This window comes from Ctenopharyngodon idella, chromosome 10, assembly GCF_019924925.1.
Source record: "Ctenopharyngodon idella isolate HZGC_01 chromosome 10, HZGC01, whole genome shotgun sequence".
Lineage (NCBI taxonomy): Eukaryota > Metazoa > Chordata > Actinopteri > Cypriniformes > Xenocyprididae > Ctenopharyngodon > Ctenopharyngodon idella.
Window position 1 is genome coordinate 43,242,245 of NC_067229.1, and position 20,251 is coordinate 43,262,495.

Sequence of the window (20,251 nt, forward strand, 5' to 3'; positions counted from 1 at the left end):
ACAGAAATCACCATTTTAAAGGGGACATTTGATGTGTGTAAAACTAGCTATATTTGCATTTAAAATGTAACATATTCATTGAAAGTTCCTTTGTCCTCTAGAAAATTATTCAACATTCATATGTGGACCGTTTCTCAGCATGATGGCATGACTGGGCTTTAGATTGGTCTTTAAAAGGCCTCTGTGTGAGTTTTCAAGTGAAGGGAATTAAACAGCTTGACAGAATTGATCACCTTCACAACACAACCTAATCTGGTTCTCCAATAAGATATCATCTCCCCTCAGAAATAACTTCTCTGTCACTCCAGATTGTCAATCCAGAGTGAAAACACTTTTATTTTTCTCAGAAAGGTGTGTGTGTGTGTGCCTTTCGTTGATCAGTCTGGTTTTTGTATTGATGGACTCTTTTTGAAGTCTTTCCGTACATTGGTGCACATCAAATACTTTCACTATGTTAATTGACCTCTTGAGGCATGTTTAATTCAACAAAACAACAAACAAACCCTCTCCTGAAGTTACTGATTATTGTGAACTTTCAGTGGATATCAGTCTTCCTCCCAACAAGGCCACGATCAACCTGAGCCAGGCAAAAAGATCAAGCAGCTTTGACTTTATTATTCTTTGTGTCTTTTTGTGTTTCAAGGTTGCGCTGAGAGTTTGTAATCGCTTTGAAGTACAGGTTAGTTAAGAAAAAAGCTTCTTCAGCAATCATACAAACACATAATGAAGATCAATAAATACTGTGCAGATTCATGTTTATTTCATTGGGCAAATCCAAGGCATGCAATGCACAGAGCACTGATTTCTACAGTATTCAGAACTTCTCGAGTGTTTGAATTTCATGGCAGAAAGATTTAGACCATGTCCATCTTTTGAAGAGCAGAGAGGTCTAGGTGGAATTGGAGGCCCTCTGATTTCTCTTGGCTAACAGCTCGGTTTTGAATTTGTGAGTTTTGAAGACTCAGTTGAGAAATCAATCCAGAAATCAAAGTGATTCATGTTCCACTTCTGTCGTGCACGATGTCTTTTGCTTAGAGTGGCGAGGGCCAGGCCAGCCGAACCTATTTTCTGATATGGGAGAGCTCTCGATCCTTGAAAGCAAGTGCAATTTTGCACATCATTTTCCAAAACTACTCCCAATCTTTCAAGGCCGTCTGTAGCGGAACAAGTCGCAGTCTTATGCAGTCTTATTTTTGTTGGTGGGCCTGAGGAGGACAACAGATCAGCTGTGTGAAAGTGATGCTTTAGTATGATGCTTCCATAGTTTTTTTTTTTAGGTTTTTTTTATTTTTTTTTATTGTTTTGGTTTGTTTATATTTTCCAGTACAAGATTAGAACAACATACAGTAAAAACTATGTCCGGTTCGAGGTTTGAGGGTTTTTTTTTTTTAAAGAAAGAAATTAATACTTTTGTTCAGCAAAGATGCACTAAATTGATCAAAAGTGAAAGTAAAAACATTTATAATGTTACAAAGAATTCCATTTAAAAAAAAAATGATCTTTTGAACTTTCTGTTCATCAAAGAACCCTGAAAAAAAATAAAACAATAAAACAATAACTGATAACTGCACTGTAAAAAAATATATATTTTCATGTTATTACAAATTTTTTTCTTTTGTCAAATCAACTTAAATGATTAATGTTGTTCAGATAACATAATATTTTGAGTTTCTGTTGATTAAACCAGTCGCCTTCATTGTATTAACTCAATTTTTTAATTTCAATGAGCTGAAAAGGGCGCCCCCCTAATATAATGGCAGGGGAAACACTGATATATATAGTATGAATAATCCTCAATCATGATCTCACTTTTTTTGTGGACCGTGAAGAATATCGTTTGTAATAATTTGTTGCACACTAGATTAATCAGCCACCTGTTTCTGTACCTCAGGTAGCTGCTCGCTTTTCTCATTCTCACATTGATGTAAGGCACGGGAATGTTCGAAGAATAACAATAAAGCAATCTTGTTTCCTTCGGCTTTTGACCAATTTCATCGTACCATTGGAGGCTTATGACACGCAATTTCTAAACACCGCTGAAGCGCTGTGGTAAAGTAGTCCTTTGACAACAAGACAACAGAGCTGATTGCCTCTTGCACAAAAGGCTCTTCCATTTCTCCCTCTCTCTCTCTCTGTCTTTCTCTCTGGAGGTGGTAAGGATGCTAGAGGGCCGTTTTTTTAATGAGCTGTAGCATCAGCAGCACTCAGGCATAAATTGCTGACACTGTTTACTGCAGGCGTTTTGCTCCTCTCAGCTGACCCTTTAGCTTCCATAGCCACAGTTAAATAAAGCTGCTTCTGCTCTTCCACAGGTAAGATATTCAGACAGATCCTAAATCCACCTCATAAAATCCAAATTAGTTCACGGATCTGATTTGTTCAGGACGAACATAAAAGGCAAGTGGCAATCAAGATTGACCCTAATTACTTTCATAGTAAATGTCCCTCGTCTTAGTGTCCGCAATTCATCAGCAATCGTTATTCTCTATATATATATATGTTTATATACATTATCATTCAAACGTTTGGCGTCGGTAGGATTTTTAAAATGTTTGTGAACAAGATTTCTTATGCTCACAAAGGCTGTATTTATTTGATGAAAAATACAGTAAAATACAGTAAATATTATTACAATTTGAAATAACCATTTTCTATTTTAGTATATTATAAAATGTAGTTTATTCCTGTAATGCAAAGCTGAATTTTCAGCATCATTACTCCAGTCTTCAGTGTCACATGATCCTTCAGAAATTATTGTAATATGCTGATTTGCTGCTCAAGAAACAATTCTTATTATTATCAGTGTTGAAGACATTTGTGCTGCTTAATATTTTTGTGGAAACCGTAATTTTTTCATAACAATGCAAAAGTCTTTACTGTCACTTTTGATCAATTCAATCTATCATTGCTGAAAAAAGGTACTAATTTCTTCTTTTCTTTTTTTTTAAATGAAGTGACCCAAACTTTTAAATGCTAGTGTATATACATAAAATTTAATATAAAAAAAATGTTTTTATAATATATATATTTCTATATATCTTATGAATTTTATATATTAATGTATTATTCAATGTATAATAATAATAATTAATAGTTAATCAATATCCCTGCACAATTTATCAGTGCTAGTTTTTCTAAATACTTAATAATATTATTATATTTAATAATCTTTTGATATAACCTTTATTTTGCTAAGCGGTTTAGTAGATCATGTGCTGCGCTGTATGGGGAAAGCAAACGATTTCACTTCTACAGAGCAGACAATTCACACTTCTTGAAATGATACCCTGGGAAATCAATTTCATGCAAAACTCCTAAGATCTCACCTTGGTATATATGTTGCAGTATTACCCCAAGCTTGAGTTCTTGCCAAATAAACAGAGGATTTTTTCAAGTAGCTTTTGCGGTAGATTTCAAAAGGGCAGTAATACAATGAACTCAATCAATCTTATATGTTGATCATGTAAATAACTTCCCTGTCATCTTGCTCTCATTCACATTCTCTCTTGGTTTCTTTTCTCTGAGAGAGTTCAATGCCCTGCCTGCATGCTGTTTTTCTCTCCCTTTGTTACGCTCAGAATTGACGTCTTCTGGGAGTGATATTTAAATCTGTGTCCAGGAAATGGAACCGCAGGAATCCAATAACAAAATTCATTTGTCTAGATTTGACTTGGGGTGCTTTGCCCACTGCGAGGGGATGCGCCAAACCTCTGAATGTAATGATTGGATTTATTTATCTATTTGTGGCTCTCATTAGAGGTGTCCATGGTTCCCAGAGCCCCTGCTGTGGATATTGGTCTGCTTTCATGAAGCACAACTACTGGCTCTCATAAACAAAAGATGCTGTGACACCTTGGATAGAGATGGTGAGGTTTATTTATCGTTTTGCATCTGTTAAGGCTAGGAACGATAACTATAAAGATAACTATAACGATAACTATATTATTGCGCAAAAATCAAATAGATATGTGGAAAAACCCATCATTTACAAACAATGCATTAAGAAATCGGTTTGTGATGCAGCTGCTGTCAGATCCAATACAGTTGGCTGCTTCATCTGTCAACAGCAGTTCCTTTGAGAAATCTCTATTACACCATGTCTCATTTACAAAACAATCTGCAGTCAAATGCTCTGAACAAACATATAATCCTCAGATGCGATCCATGACGCCATTAAACATAAACCTGATGCTGGTATCCTTCTGAAGTCTCTACAGAAATTAGCAAACCTGTGGAGCGCCAGTTAAGGGGGGCACGAGCACCTGTTAATTCAGAAGCATACACTCGAGTGAAACAGCCGTAAATGTGAGATTTTACTAGCAAATCTTTAGTCATCCACTAGAGGGGGCAATTTGACTACTCTCCCAGCTAATCGTTGGCTATGGTTACAGTAGGTTTGGTGCAACTGAATTTGAGCAAAAACAACTAAAAACAAAATGGACTGGTGGCTTTTAAAAATCAAGAAGACCAGAGATGATAAAAACTAAGATTAAACTTAATGAAAAACAAGCTCAGCCGTCACTCTAAAGTCGATAAGCTGTTTATATTTTTAATGTTTCAGCTTTTAACTAATACCCTGTCTACACTGGACGCAAGTGGCGCGATGCAATACACAAAATCCTCGACAGTAAACTGATGCCTTGTTCTATTTCAGTAAATGCTCGTTCACACAGAACGCGTCTTTGCTTTGAAACGCGGGCAGCGGAATGGGGAAAAAACACGAGGTCTCGAGATGCGTTTTTTAAAAGTTGAACTGATTTTAACTTGAGCGCGTTTTTTGAACGCCGTGTCATGCGCAAGATGCTGCAAAAGATGCAAGATGTGAGCGCAATGGGGGTAGGCATGCGCATGCAGTATGTCCAGTGTAGACAGCATCATTGATTATAATGGGTTCTATTTGCTTTTTACGCAACGCAACGCTCGCATCTGGTGTATGAAAATGTCAGCCATTAAGCGACTGAATGTCATTTTTCTGTGCCGTTAACGTTATAGTTGTCGTGTGGACTCTGCTATTCTTTTACTTTTAGAACGATTGTTAAAACGATATTTTTATCATTATAGTTATTGTCCTTGGTGTGAACAGGCCTTTAGAAGATGATCAGTGATTCTGTGTGGGTCTTTAAAAAGTAATATAAAATACCCTTAGATTCGGCCAGTCAACATTATAGTCATGCATTAAGTTACAAAAGCACTGTATCACTTGTCCTGCATTCGTTCAAATTGACTGCAGGTGACCTTTGACATGCATGTAGACTTAACTTTCAAACACAGCTCAAGTATAATGGAAACAACCATACATCTTTAGAAACATCCTTTAGAAAGGCTCCTTTAAAACATTCTCTATTAACTGTTTAATTAGTTCAACACAAAAGCTATGAAGGCAGTGCTGTTTACTAGCTGGGTAACATCATTCACATATTCAGGCAGATCAGAGGTGAGAAGCAGTTCTAAATGCTGCCTCTTTTGGAAGCTATTGCAGATTCATAATATTTACATTCCCACTCATCTCTAATGTAAACTTTTAATGAAGTTTGCAAGTTTTCGTAAACTTTGAATATTTTTATTACTTCATTGCTGGAGGACTGTCTGTGACATTTCATCATGATGTCAGTTTCATAAGTGTTTGAAATGTCAAGGGAACTCTGAAGATCACCCAGAAACATTGAATAGTGTGGGTATCATGGGCTGTGTTCTTCTCTTGACTCCCACCCCATCGTTACTTGAAGTAATATGCAGTCATTATTGTCTCTCCACCATTTGTCATCATTTAACAATATGATTTTCCTACTGTGGAAAATAAAAGGAGATTTTTAGCAGAATGTTTAAACTGCTCTTTTCAGTATATGAAAGTGAATAGGGTAGACACAGCCATCAAAATATGTCAAAAGAGCACCATAAAAGCAGGTAAAATGAGCTCTCATATCTATTTTGTTGTTACATAAACTTGATCTGTCGTCATGCGCCATATTAACAAACATATTAAAGGGTTAGTTCACCCAAAAATGAAAATTCTGTCATTAATTACTCATCCTCATGTCGTTCCACACCCGTAAGTCCTTCGTTGATCTTCGGAACACAAATTAAGATATTTTTGATAAAATCCAATGGCTCAGTGAGGCCTCCATTGACAGCAAGCTAATTAACACTTTCAGGTGCCCAGAAAGCAACTAAAGACTATTTAAAACAGTTCATGTGACTACAGTGGTTCAACCTTAATGTTATGACAAAATAACGACTTTATTCAACAATTTCTAGTGATGGACGATTTCAAAACACTGCTTCATGAAGCTTCAAAGCTTTACAAATCTTTTGTTGCGAATCAGAGCGTGTATCAAACTATTTTAAACTGCCAAAGTCACATGATTTCAGTAAACGAGGCTTTGTTACATCATAAATGTTTTGAAATTTCAATGGTTCACCACTGGGGGGCGGGACTTTGGCAGTTTGATACACGCTCCTAACCAGTGATTCGCAAACAAAAGATTCGTAAAGCTTCTAAGCTTCATGAAGTATTTTATGTGAAAACCTTCACTAAAATGACAAAATTAAGTATAGATAATAGAAATAATAACAAGTATTTTTTTTTAATTTCACAGGTAAGTTCAGTTACTCTACTCTAAAAAATACTGGTTCAAAAACAACCCAAGTTAGGTTGAAAAGCGATTGGGTTGTTTTAACCCAGCAGTTGGGTTAAATGTTTGCCCAACCTGCTGGGTATTTTATTTAACTCAACTATTGTTTAAAATGCTTGCTTAAAATGAACCTAAAATATGTTGGAAATTAACATTTATTAATATGTTTAATAAATGAACATTTATTAATAAGTTTAAAGAATAATAATTAAACAATAAACATTTATTAAATTGCTTATTAATAAATGTTCACCTTTTGATTATTATTGTTGCCTCTAGTAATTATGTGTCTGATTTTTAATTTCCAACCTATTTTGGGTTCATTTTAAGCCAGCCATATAGTATATTTTAAACAGTAGTTGGGTTAAATAAAACTGCCCAGCACATTGGGCAAACATTTAACCCAACCACTGGGTTAAAACAACCCAATCGCTGGGTTTGTCCATTTTCAACCCAACTTGGGTTTTTTTTTTAGCCAAGTATTTTTTAGTGTACCGTTCAAGTTTCAGGTCATTAAGATTATTTGATGTTTCTGAAATAGAGTCTCTTATGCTGACCACGGCTGCTTTATGTGAACAAAAATAGAGTAAAAACAGTGATATTGTGAAATAGTTTTGTATTTTATTTTGGGTTTTTCTTTTTTTTTTTTTTTTTGTATTTTAAAAATATTTTTTAAAAGGCATTTATAAATGTCTTTACTGTCACTTTTGATCAATTTCATCAATTTCATGTCTCCTTGCTGAATCAAAGTGTTTATTTCTTTCAAAAAAAGAAAGAAAAAGGAAAAAAAAAAAAGAAAAGAAAAATCTTTCTGACCCCCACATTTCATTAAGAACATTTTTCAGGTAACTCTATGCTATCCACCATGATTTTAAAGCTCTCTGCTATTATTGTGTGACAGTAAGTGTCTCATCTGTGTCTATTTTTATTGCTGCCAAGAAATATCAGGTGAAACCTCAGAAACAAATGTGCTATTTAAATGACACATAACTGAGAACTCTATTATAAAGGAGCAAAAATCCTGTACGCTATGCTATATAAACACCCTTCATCATCTTCAACATGCTTAGACAAACAAAAGAAGTAAGTTTTAATGCTAAGCGTTAATGTTTTTTTGTACTTTAACAGAACTAAGGTCATGTGTGAGAATTGGTGTTAACTTTAAACAGCAAAATTAGACAGCAGCATACAGAGAGAACAATAAGCTTGGCATCTCGGCTGTGTTACAGCGTCGTCCCGCAGAAATCCTGCCACATCAGTGGAAGGCCGAGCGCTATTTATGAAAGATGCACCTCGCAGAGCTGCACTTTATTGAATTTAAGACAAAAATCGACCAAAGTGGTCTCGGGAGACGCACGGGGCTCCTCCGTTTCTCTGATGTGTCAACTGTTTTCACATTAAAAGACCAAAAAAGGTGAGGGAAAGCGGCTTGAAAGGGCGAGATGTTTTTTTTTTTTCTCTCAGAGAATCTTCTGTTTATATATTCTCAGAGAAATACATATTCGCTTTCTATCGACACTGTTATCCGCTTTTCCGAACGGCAAAAATAACTCAGTCTGTCTCTCTCTGAAATTTAATGAGAAGGGTAACATGTACTCTCACCTCTCGTATTGAAGACTGCGTACCTTCAGGGCACTTCTTCATTTGCAGCTCATTCTATTAGACTTCAAGGTGAACAGCCGTCTGCGAGCGGCCGTTCCAGAGCACTCCTGTGCCTGTCATCCAGCACTGGCGGTGTTAGACGTCAGGAAAGTTATTTTGCCTGCTAAGCTGAGTTTCTAGGAGTGAGAGCGGAGTTTGAGGAGCTTCGGCTGCGAGCCGCGAGTTGATTTATGGTGCAGATGCTGCAGTCTTATGGATCTCAGCAGTGTCATGTTCAGCTTTACTAACTGTAAGGCACCTACTCGTACTTCTGTGTGTCAGTGCACTTTATTAAGGATTCCAGTGACATAAAGTTGAAATTTATAGATTTATTCTTCAAAGTGAGTTTTGGGGGTTGGAGTAGATTTACTAGAGCCATAATAATGATTCTGAAGTAAAAGGCTGTTTTTTGTAAATCCTCTGGCAGGGGCAGTGAGCTTTGACAAATTGTATTTTTATGATTTATAATTGTGACCTCCCTCATTTATTCTTTCTCTCTTTCCTCTCTGTTTTAGGAAGCTCTGTTGTGTTCATCCAGCAGCCCCATGACTTGGTGGTAGTGGCCGGGCAACCCGTGACCCTGCCGTGCTCCATCACTGGATATCATGGCATGGTGCTGTGGGTCAAAGACGGTCTCGCTCTAGGGGTCAACCGGGACCTGTCAGGTAAGAGATTTTGCTGCGGTCTGTTTCATAGCCTAACCTGTGGTGAAATAACTTGACCTCTAATGTCTTATTCCTTAGAGGTCAGTTATGATGTGTGCTTTGCACACATCATAACTGTACATACAAATTGTCTATATTATATATTGTTTTTTGCTTTTTTTGCACTTTGTCTATCTTGTATATTTGTATATTATTCTTTTATTCTTTTTATTATCTGTGTCTTGTCTTGTCGCTGTCACTCTGTTGCACTGTGGAGCTTCTGTCACTAAAACAAATTCCTAGTATGTGTAAACATACCTGGCAATAAAGCTCTTTCTGATTCTGATTCTGATTCTAATTTATCAGTTGCTTGCATACACGGTCATCCACATGTGTGCAGTTGGTTGATTACATAATTGCAGTTAATTTATAATTTAATATAATTGCAATTTATAATTACAAAGTATATATAAAGTAGCCTACAATCAATGGCTATAAAGTATAGACTTAAAATTATATCAGTTATGAACTAAAATCTTTTCTGATCTCATGCACTCTCATTGTAGGGGAAAAACTTGGCTTTCAAATTTTCCATGAGATGAATTTATTTAGAGCTTGATATGAAAACAATATCTGTTAAGGTGTAATAAACATTTTTGTTAAAAAAAAAATAAAACCTCTGTTTTAAAAATTAATTTACGCTACCATTCAAAATCTTGGAATCTGTACAATTTTTTTTTGTTTTTGAAAGAAGTCTCTTTTATGCTTACCAAGGCTGCATTTATTTGATCATAATTACAATAAGACAGTAATATTGTGAGGTTTTTTTTTTTTTTACAAATAACTGTTTTCTATTTTAAAGGTGCAATATGTAAGATTTTCTGTTCACTAGAGGTCGCTAGAGGCCTGTTCAAAACAGTAGCTTGATGACACCAAGTTTGAACGCGGAATCTTGGGACATGTGGTCTTCACCTCACAGCCGGCGGAAATAATCAGGATAGGACTCAGGAAGAAATCATGTTCATGAATGCGATTATTAACGTTACTGTAGTATGAAGCAGAGCAGGATCGAGTATTGTGGGAGCTGAACGAGGCCGCTGGAGCGATTGCGCAAGACACGCCATGAGCAGCGGAACTTTTATTATGCCACAGTCGCCGGCGCTGCTTCCGCTTTTCCGGTCATGAGTATGAGGTAACACAGCTCTGTTTATCATATTAGATACATTTGAGCGTGTTGAAAATTATGTTATAACATTACTCTGAGCGTTCGCTCTGTGGCTGCTGTGAGACAAAATTTGTCACCAAAAAAGATATTTGGTTTAACCAAAATTTCGGTTTTACCGAATGACACTTTTGGTTATACTGAATGACGACATTTTCAAACAATGCTAACAGGCTGATATCTAGCTAGCTAGCAAAAGGGCAATCAAACATTTTATATTTAGTACAAGTTTTTAAAATATTACAACATTTTCCATGTTTTATAGCGGTTGTACCGAATGACCTGATGTTTCAGGAGATGCGTATGAGCAAGTAAAAACATTAATTTTTCAAATAGTTAAGAGAGAGTTAATTACTTTGCTTCACGACCATGTGGTCCTTTGCAGGTGTCTGAATGCTGTCACATCCTGTCATATGATTGAACGCATGATCCAAAATGGTCCCTTTATATTGGTTACTCCGAATGACATCAATGAAATTAATTTTCTGGACATTCTTTCTCATAACCAAGCAACGACTTCTACACATAATTTTAATACCATTTTGCACTATGTTGATATATGATGTTATAAAATCATGCCTATATGCATACATTTTAAGATATTTTAATCACAAATGAAATGGCTGTATTGGCCTTTAGACGGTTAAACCGAATAACCTTTTAACACTTCAAAATCTTTAAAATACCTTTATATGTCGCAAAATGTAATTAAACCTTTTGGATTCAATAAAAGAGATTTAGTTGTACTTCCTTACATACTTTGGATGTCTTTGTTTTTTTATTATTATTATTAAGGCCTTTGGACAAAAAACATATATATATATATATATATGATTTATTTAAAATTGACATTAATATGTGAAACATTTGTTTGCTTTGCTCTAACCTTAACCCTAACCTGTCAAGACATTTCCTGCACAAAACAGCCACGTGTCTCTGCTGGATCTGTCTGTATTATTACAGAGATGCTAAATACCTCAGATATTTCTTTGTCTAGTCTTTTTTTCAGTAAGGCATAACAGCCACTACAGCCCATTCTGTCAGGTTGTGAATGCTTCCCCTGACAATACAGAGCAGCTTTGCAGTTTTTTCCCCCACTAACTTTTCCTGATTGTTGTGAAGGTTTTCCTGTTAGTTTCAGAAAGTGGCTGTCAAAAGTACCGTCAGACTGAGCAAAGCAAAGCAACAATCGAGAATTAATTGCATTTCTATTATTAATTAAGGCAAACACTTCATCATCCGCAGAACCCCAGAGAGACGTGCAGCAAGTGCAGCTGTTTTACATTCACACGATGAGCTTTACAAATTAATTTGTTCGAACGGATTGAAATGTTCTCAAAACTTCTCGCTTATGCAAGGACAACCTTTAGGTTTAGGTTTGCAAAGTCAGATTGGCTTGTTTTGTAAATCACAAACAAATCAGATATGATTACCAGACTCACTTTCTTCAGTGCGCCACATGTACTGACTGTTTTATTTTCAGTGGACCATCAGATTAAAGACAAAATGCCAAACAAACTTTGGTCTCATTCAGATTCATTGTACATTCGTCGATAAAGCTTTAATTTGCTGAATGTCGCTTCCAAATTTGCTTCAGCTCACTTGAAGTTGAACTTATTAGCTCTTTGAAATATTTATTGTCTAACGAAGCATAATTCAACAATTTATTCTCATATCTAACTCAAAGTTACAGCGATCAGATCCCTTATAGCTAACGTTACGCATAACTGCTGAATCAAGGGGTCATTATTGCTAACAATAGTTGCTGATTGCGTTCATGTACGCACTTCAAGAAACAGGGCAATTAATATCTGAAAATTGGGCCTTTAGCTGCAGCCTCATTTAGTCCTCTCGTGATGTGTGATTTTAAACTATATACTTTACCAAGAAAGGATTTCAATTTCGGACATGGGTTTCTCCAGAAGTTAGTCATTTTTAGCCATGGCCCTAGGCAGCATTTAGTCATGGACGGAGCTCTTTAATTGAGCCTCTCAGGGTTTTTCTTTCCTTTCCACTGCGTCTGTCTTTCTCTGAGCTTTTATAAGTGTCCAGGGACTCCTGGATATCATTGTACCATAGTATAATCGAGTACAGAGCTGTGATACTTAACCAGCAATGGCAACTGGACAAAGTCTCGCTTCAAAGCGGATGCGAAAACGTCACTCACTAAAGTGTAAAATGAACTAAAATGAACTAGAGCACTGACGTGAATGGATATCATATATATGTTCAGAGCAGCTCTAAGCCTGCTGATTGTTTGAAACATGAAGCAATTTGTGGATTTTTACAAGTTGTTATCGGGTTTTCGTAAAATCTGTCTGATGCTTTATCACCTGCAGTTTCACACTGATGAAATGACACATCCTGCGATCAATGTGACATAGATATCTATATCTTTTCGGGGCGAGTGTCCTCAAAGCTTGAGAAGTTACAGATTTTGTGTCAGAGAGACTGAAGCTAACATAACGCTTGATTAGGATGCCTCTCCGTGTATCTCTCCCCCTTCAGCTTTCACGTTCCCTCGCTCCAAGCTTTGATCTGCCTGCTTTCAGCCAAGTTTCAAGCGTGCTTCCATCCATTGGAGTGTCAGTGAGATGCCCACAGTGTGATAAATCCATGTCCCAGCTCTCTATCGCAGCTTCTATTGATCCGACATGAAGCCGAATCCATTTCGGTGGGATTCATTACCTTTAATAGGGTCATTTCACATTGTTTCTTCTAATTGACAGCCATTGTCTGAAGCCGTCCAGTCAAGCATATTGGGGAATTCATCAGAGCTTTATTGAGGCGCCTGTATGCCTCAATAATCCCTAATGAAAACAGCTCTTAAATAAAAGGCAAAAGAAGATCCAGTGGCAGGAAACCTGAAGGCAGTAATGACACTATCGATTCCTAATACAGGCTTATTACCAGATAGCACAGGACAGCCAAACAGTCTTTAATATAAAGGATCACCAGGGTTTCAGAGACACGCCATGATAACTGTTTACAAGATCATGTTCGGATTTAAACGTGCTTGGGGCTGTGATCTGTTTGCTGATATGAGCAGATTAACTAAAAATGAGACATCTGTCTTGAGTAGGATATCATGTAGCAATTTTGTTGTTCCAATTTTTTCAAGCTACAAAGGCACCATTCATCATTTATTCAAGATGCCTTATTTTACACTTTTGTAGAATTTTTTTTTACCCTAAAGGCCGTGTATAAGTTTTTTTTAGCTTTACATCATCAGAACAGTTGCATAAGATATATACTATATAAATATTTTTTATGGGTTCAAGCATGTAGCGCTGAAACCCTATTGTAATTGTTACATTTTCCATGATCCCCTAAAAGTGATCGGGGAGACCAAATTGTAAGTTGTAGAGACTTGAAATTTTGAGGGCTGGTAGTACTCACACCGCCTACGTCACCAAGGCTTGCCCCGATCGGCCTGACAGGGGCGCTACAGCGGTGAAAAGTACAAAATCACTTAAAACTCCTAAACCGTTAGGTGTAGACTCAATTGTCTTATGTCGCTGGAATCCTTGGCTCAAGATGGACAAACTGCATGCCTCAGAATCCCTTGGCGAAATTTTCAGGTATTTTGGATGTTTTGAAAACCCTACTTTTGTGAACTAGTCCTAGTTTTTTGGCCCGATCGGAACCAAACCAGTGCAGCGAGATTCTCTGGAGTCTGATTGTCAATAATTATATAAAAAAAGTTGAAATTTCCATTCAGGGTCCCTAAGGGCCGCCAAAATGTTCAAAGTGGGTGGACCCACTTTTAATAAAATGGCTATAACTCGTGAATGGAATGAGATATTTTCACCAAACTCAGCAAACTTATGTAAGAGCTCATTCCATGGTCGCGTGAAAAAGGACATGGCGACTGGCCACTTGGTGGCGTCATAACATGAAACCGTTATGAAAACGGCTATAACTACTTCACAGTTAGTCCGATTTACTTTAAAATGGGCATGCAGTGTCTTCGTCTGAGGTGTCTATGAGGACATTGACGTATCTCAAAAAACATGGTCACCATCGGCCAATGAGGTTTGAGCAGCTATCAGAAAAGGTTAACGGAGGCCGATCAGAAGGAAACTCACTGGGCCTGTTTGACTCATGGACTTAGAGGTCTGTGAGAAATTCAAAAGAAATTGGCCAACGGGGGAGCGCCTTCACGTTTTTCACATGGGTAAAGGATTTTGTATAGATTTTTTGCACACGCCCACAACATTCATACCACACCCTCATTCTGAGCAACTTTGCATCTAGGACCGCCACTGTCCATCGAATCCTTTGTTAAATATTGGAGATTATTTCAAAAACAACTTTGGCGAACTAGTCGTAGGTTTTTTTTGGCTCAACCTCGATAAGTTGTCCCCTTGGAATTATAAGGTTCTATCTGACATTTTTGTCAAAATTGAGCTATTCACATATTCTTCTGTGACAACTTATTTACATTATGTGATGTTTTTTTAATGTTGTGTACATTTTTGAATTTTTTCTTTTTTTCAGAAAACAAAAAGGTTCTATCTACAAAGTTGAATGGAATGCAAAAACTATGAAGCTCAATATCTTAAACTGCTCAGAATGTAGATAGAACCTTATAATTCCAAGGGGGCGAAGTGTTAAAAAGCTTTATAAACCATATATTTCCTATGGTAAATTGCCTGTATTTACTGTAAACGGTCTTTTCCATCTATGATCGAGATGGCTACAGGCTTGCTAATTAAAACATAATACCTTTTTACTCATGTGTTTAAAGGCCTTAAAGCGCTTGAACCCCGATAATTGCTCCTCACAGCTATATTTATTATTATTTTTGCAGTTTTTAATAAATATTGTGTAACTACACATTTTAGCAGATTACATGCATTTCCTTTTCATGATTGAATTATATTATAACACACACTACCGCTCAAAAATTTGAAATAAGCCTCTTCTGCTCACCTAGGCGGCATTTATTTGATCAAAAATACAGTCAAAACAGTAATACTGTGAAATATTATAGCAATTTAATAGCTGTTTTCTATTTTGGTATATCATAAAATGTAATTTATTCCTGTGATGGCAAAGCTGAATTTTCAGCATCATTACTCCAGTCTTCAGTGTCACATGATCCTTCAGAAATGATTCTAATATTAGCTCAAGAAACATTTATTATTATTATCAAATTCTTAATATTTTTGTGGAAACCGTGATCCTCAGGATTTTTTTGTTGTTGTTGTAACATTGTAAATGCCTTTTGATCACTTAAATGCATCCTTGCTGAATAAAAGCATTCATTTCTTTAAAAAAAACAAAAAACAAAAAAACAATACCAAAAACAAACCTGCTCTCTTGATATCAACTGTTAAAAAATGGTTTAATCTGTGAACACTTCATGTTGGAAGTCAAGGTGCATGTTGTGTGTTCATGTTGCAAAGTTTAATTCCAGTCATACCACAGAGTGTATTTTGTTACGTTTTTCTTTTCATGACTGGAGTAAATATGACTGGAGATCATTCAAGGCCAACTCAGAATGGGTCCCGTTTCTTATTGTGCAGTAAACTATTGGTCTTTTTGTATGTTTCCAATATTTTACCCATTCCTGCAACTTTCATAGAATTTAAAGGGATAGTTCACCCAAAAATGAAAATTTAATGTTTATCTGCTTACCCCCAGGGCATCCAAGATGTAGGTGACTTTGATTCTTTAGTAGAACACAAATGATGATTTTTAACTCCAACCGTTGCAGTCTGTCAGTCGTATAATGCATGTCAATGGTAACAAAATGTATGAAAGTAAAAAAAAACATGCACAGACAAATCCAAATTAAACCCTGCAGCTCGTGATGACACATTGATGTCCTAAGACATGACGGTCTGCAGCGATCATTTTTCCCCTGATGATTTTACATACCCAGGAGAGGATCACGTATGACTTAAAGGGTCAGTTCACCCAAAAATGAAAATTCTGTCATTAATTACTCACCCTCATGCCGTTCCACACCCGTAAGACCTTCATTCATCTTCGGAACACAAATTAAGATATTTTTGTTGAAATCTGATGGCTCAGTGAGGCCTGCATAGCCAGCAATGGTTTAGCGAAGATTAACAAAGGTCTTACGGGTGTGGAATGGCATGAGGGTGAGTAATAAATGACATTATTTTCATTTTTGGGTGAACTAACCCTTTAAACCATCAGCTGTGCCTATAGTTTTTCCACATCCAACTGAGGTATGTGAACAAGATCTTTGTATGTGTCCTTTTTATTTGTAAAGCTTCCCTTATGAAAAGTAACAAAATAAAATTAAGTTTTGATGTAATAAATCCATGGTTTTTAGTGGTTTACTTCCATTTGTATAATAACTGTTGTACTACAGACACCACGTTTAAACTACGCGAGAGCGCGTACACACCTCACGCACTGGATGCCGTGCACGCGCTCAAGGCAGTTGGACATAGTAGTGTATTAGAGGTAAAAAATGATATAAATACTGTTCAGTTTCTCGCACAAACCGATTGTTTCATGTCTTAGGACATCAATGTGTCATCACAAGCCGCAGGGTTTAATTTGGATTTGTCTGTGCATGTTTTTTTTACTCTTATACATTTTGTTACCATTGACATGCATTATATGACTGACGACTGAAGACTGCAACGGTTGGAGTTAAAAATCATCATTTGTGTTCTACTTAAGAAACAAAGTCACCTACATCTTGGATGCCCTGGGGGTAAGCAGATAAACATCAAATTTTCATTTTTGGGTGAACTATCCCTTTAACAATGCTACAGCACAAAAAGTAAAATGCAACAAAATTCACAATGAACATACAGAAAAACTGGATCTTTCAGATAACAAATATGCTCAGGGTAACTTAAGAGCTCGAGGGCAGACATTTTAGTGCTTGGAAAGTAGAGGATCTTTTTATGCTAAAATGTTTTTTGTGTTTGATTGTTTAATGTTAAACCTAAGAACTTGTGTTTCAGGTTATCCACGCTATGACGTGATTGGGGACCACAGCAAAGGAGAATATCACCTACTGATCCAGAGGACGGAATTGGTCGATGACGGCAGCTTTGAGTGTCAAGCCATCCAGGTTGCTAGCAGATCTCGACCTGCTCGGCTCACTGTTCTGGGTCAGTGTCACCTTCCAGAACCTTCCAAAAATGAGATGGACAGACAGACAGATAGATAGATTACACGGACGGATGGACGGATAGGTTAAATTACAAGCAAGTTCTGTGGTTCACTTTTTGGTTCTCTTTTCAGTAGGAGCCTGTTTTTAGATGAGGGTGGATAGATGGATTGATGGATGAACCGACAGACAATGAGACAAATCAATACATACTTTAACTAGAATAGCACTCGAGCACTGAAAGAGTAAAGAAAGCGAGGCCCTGAGAACGAGAAAGCACAAAAAAAGCACCGCCTCTGCAATACTGTGAATGTAGACAAGAACAAAGTCAATCTCTGAGTCAGATAAATGTGTGATATTCTGAAATCAGGGCTAATCAGCTTTAATAAGACACATTAGATATGTTTGCGATCGATAGAGGCCCTGACACAAATGCATTGCGTCAGCTTAGCTCCTGGGCAGCCCAGCTTGGCCTGATTATCATTATTGATTTCTTTCTTTCCTTTGTTAAAACTATGATATATTCCAGAGGAATAAGTTCATTACGCCGGCCTCGAAGTAACAGCGTTTTAAACCAGTAATCTGAGTCTAGATGCTTAAAGCCGAGTGAAGATGCCGGCAATTCTAGGTCCATTAAAATGATTAATTATAGATGAGAGGCCGCTCATTTGTTTTTATTTTTTGCTGGTCCGGTGGCAGCAGAGACAAATCATCATGCTCCCCAGGGCAGAGCCATTAGCCTGACATGTAATCCCACACAAACTGGCTTACTTCTGAAAAGTTGCATACAAAACCACAAGCGGCTCCTGAGCGAGGTAATGAACCTCATGTAGGGACTCCGTCACCGTCAATCCCCTGTCACTTCCCTCCCGGGGGGGACGACGGCCCGTGACCACAATCAGACGTGCCGTTTCTTTCGTTCGCTCTCTCTATCTTTCTCCTGACAAACGAGATTCAGAGTGGTCTTTGTAACCTGATTGGATCCCTCGCCTGTGAAGTCTCAAACCTGTCTTTGTCACTTACTGAGAAAAATAGCTGTGGAGGATTTTTCCTGACTTTGAAGCCCGGCGTTTGGGCATGAGTCCAGGGCTCCGTTGCGATGCATTAATATGCTTGGGTCTCAAATTGTGCTACGCCGGTGCGTATCGGCCCTCTAAATGGCTTCTCCGGTCCTCGCGAAGCCATCATGCAAATTCAGAGTGAGTTTGCACTTTCTTTTTTTCCAAGTCCATGTCTAATTTTCACAACAATTTTCACGGTTCAGTACGATTTCGGTACAATAGGAAAAATGGTCACACTTTAGTTTAGGGTTCAATTCTCTCTATTAACTAACTATTCACTATGACTTTTGCCTCAATAAACCCCTAATTTCTGCTTAAGGTAGTTGTTAATTTTAGGTATTGGGTAGGATTATGGTAAGTAGAATATGGTTATGCAGAATAAAGCATTAATATCTGCTTTTTAAGTACTAATAAACAGCAAATATCCTAGAAATTTGCATGCTAATAAGCAGCAAGTTCATAGTGAGAATTGGGCCCTAAACTAAAGTGTTACCGGACAAAGGAATGAATCCACAATGCTAGGTTTCTTTTCATTTATTTGAACAGACAGTAGTACAAATCACAATTTGTTCCACCTAAAAGCATTTAGTCCCCTAGCTGGTACAGTACAGCCTCCCTTAGTATATTAAGCTCTAGCAGTAAACAGATTGCACTCTTGCATAGGTCATATTTTTTGCAGGGCAGATAAAAAACAAAAGGTATTTGGTCACAATCAGCTACAAAACTGAAAAGCATCTTGTGTTATAAAAGTACAAAATACACGGAATAATGAAAAATAAAACGTGTGCATTAGGAGTGTTACAATTTGCTCCGCTTAAACTATATTTAAACATTCAAAGCTTAAGCCCAACCCTCCTATACTTAATTTTCCATGTTCTGCTTCGTTTCATGCACAGAGTGTGCGAGCCTTTCAAAGTATTCTCCTCCGCCATGATCGCAGAAAGACGCATTCGACACGTGCGCATTACCTAGTGGACTTTGTTTTCAAGAGCTCAAGTCATTTGCGTATACGCTGTTCTTCTTCTGCTCTTTTTCCTGTTGTGGCGGTGAGCAGACAGCGTTGTATTACCGTGCGCGCCCCCTTCTGGATTGGAGTGTTAATCATCTGCGACTGATTGTATTTGTTGTCAAACTGCATGAACCGAACCGTGACGTCCTGCCGTATGGTTTAGGACGAATACATGTACCGTTACATCCCTAATATATATATTCACACTTTCTTTTATTATTTTCTTGTGGCACAGCTTCGCATTAAGGCTCTCGAACAATTTTCTCTGTTTGGGACGTGCGATTTTGCAATTACACAAGCACACACTCAGCAGCGGGAGGGCGGCTGACCTACCGAAGTGACATTTGAACTTTGAACATCCGAAAGAGAGTTGTGGGGTAACCCAGTTTGCTTTTGGTGGCCAGGCTGCTGAATAAGACATGAGATGGGGTTGGTACACATTGCTGAAGAAGGACCCCTGAGGCTAATTAGATCCAAGGAATTCCCCTAAAGCCAAGCCGAGGAGCTGGAGAGAAAGCGAGAGCCGCGGCGCAGCAACTCAGTGAACCGTGGAGAGAAACCCGAGCCACTTCCAAAGGTCACTATTGTTTAAAAAGAGCCACTGCAGTGTTTCTCTAAGCTCTCAGCATTTGTTCTGCTCATTGTCTTCAGAGTTAAAGAGGCTTGTGCGATTCAGCTGCTTTCAGACTTAATTAGAAGCTTTCTTTCCTTCTTGATGCGATTTGATGCGAATGAAAACAGGCTATGCGGAACAAAAGTACAGTTCATTCAATGTGTCACACTCTCTTAAAGTCAACATACAAGCAGAATTGACCCCAATTACTTTTTCTAGACTTATTAGAAACAATCCATTGGTTATTTCAAAGTTTGAAAATAACTTCGGTCCCACTTTATATTAGGTGGCCTTAACTACTATGTACTTACACCAAAAAATAAG

At 37.4% G+C, this 20,251-nt stretch overlaps 1 protein-coding gene across 2 annotated transcripts in view; it reads left to right on the forward strand.

The window, feature by feature from the left end:
- Positions 1-20,251, forward strand: part of kirrel3a (kirre like nephrin family adhesion molecule 3a) — a 169,239-nt gene that overhangs the window by 91,101 nt on the left and 57,887 nt on the right. For both annotated transcript variants that reach the window (XM_051910726.1, XM_051910728.1), the window contains exons 2-3: positions 8,789-8,938; positions 17,096-17,245. In XM_051910726.1, the coding sequence (XP_051766686.1) occupies positions 8,789-8,938; positions 17,096-17,245 (300 nt within the window). The remainder of the gene's footprint in view (positions 1-8,788; positions 8,939-17,095; positions 17,246-20,251) is intronic.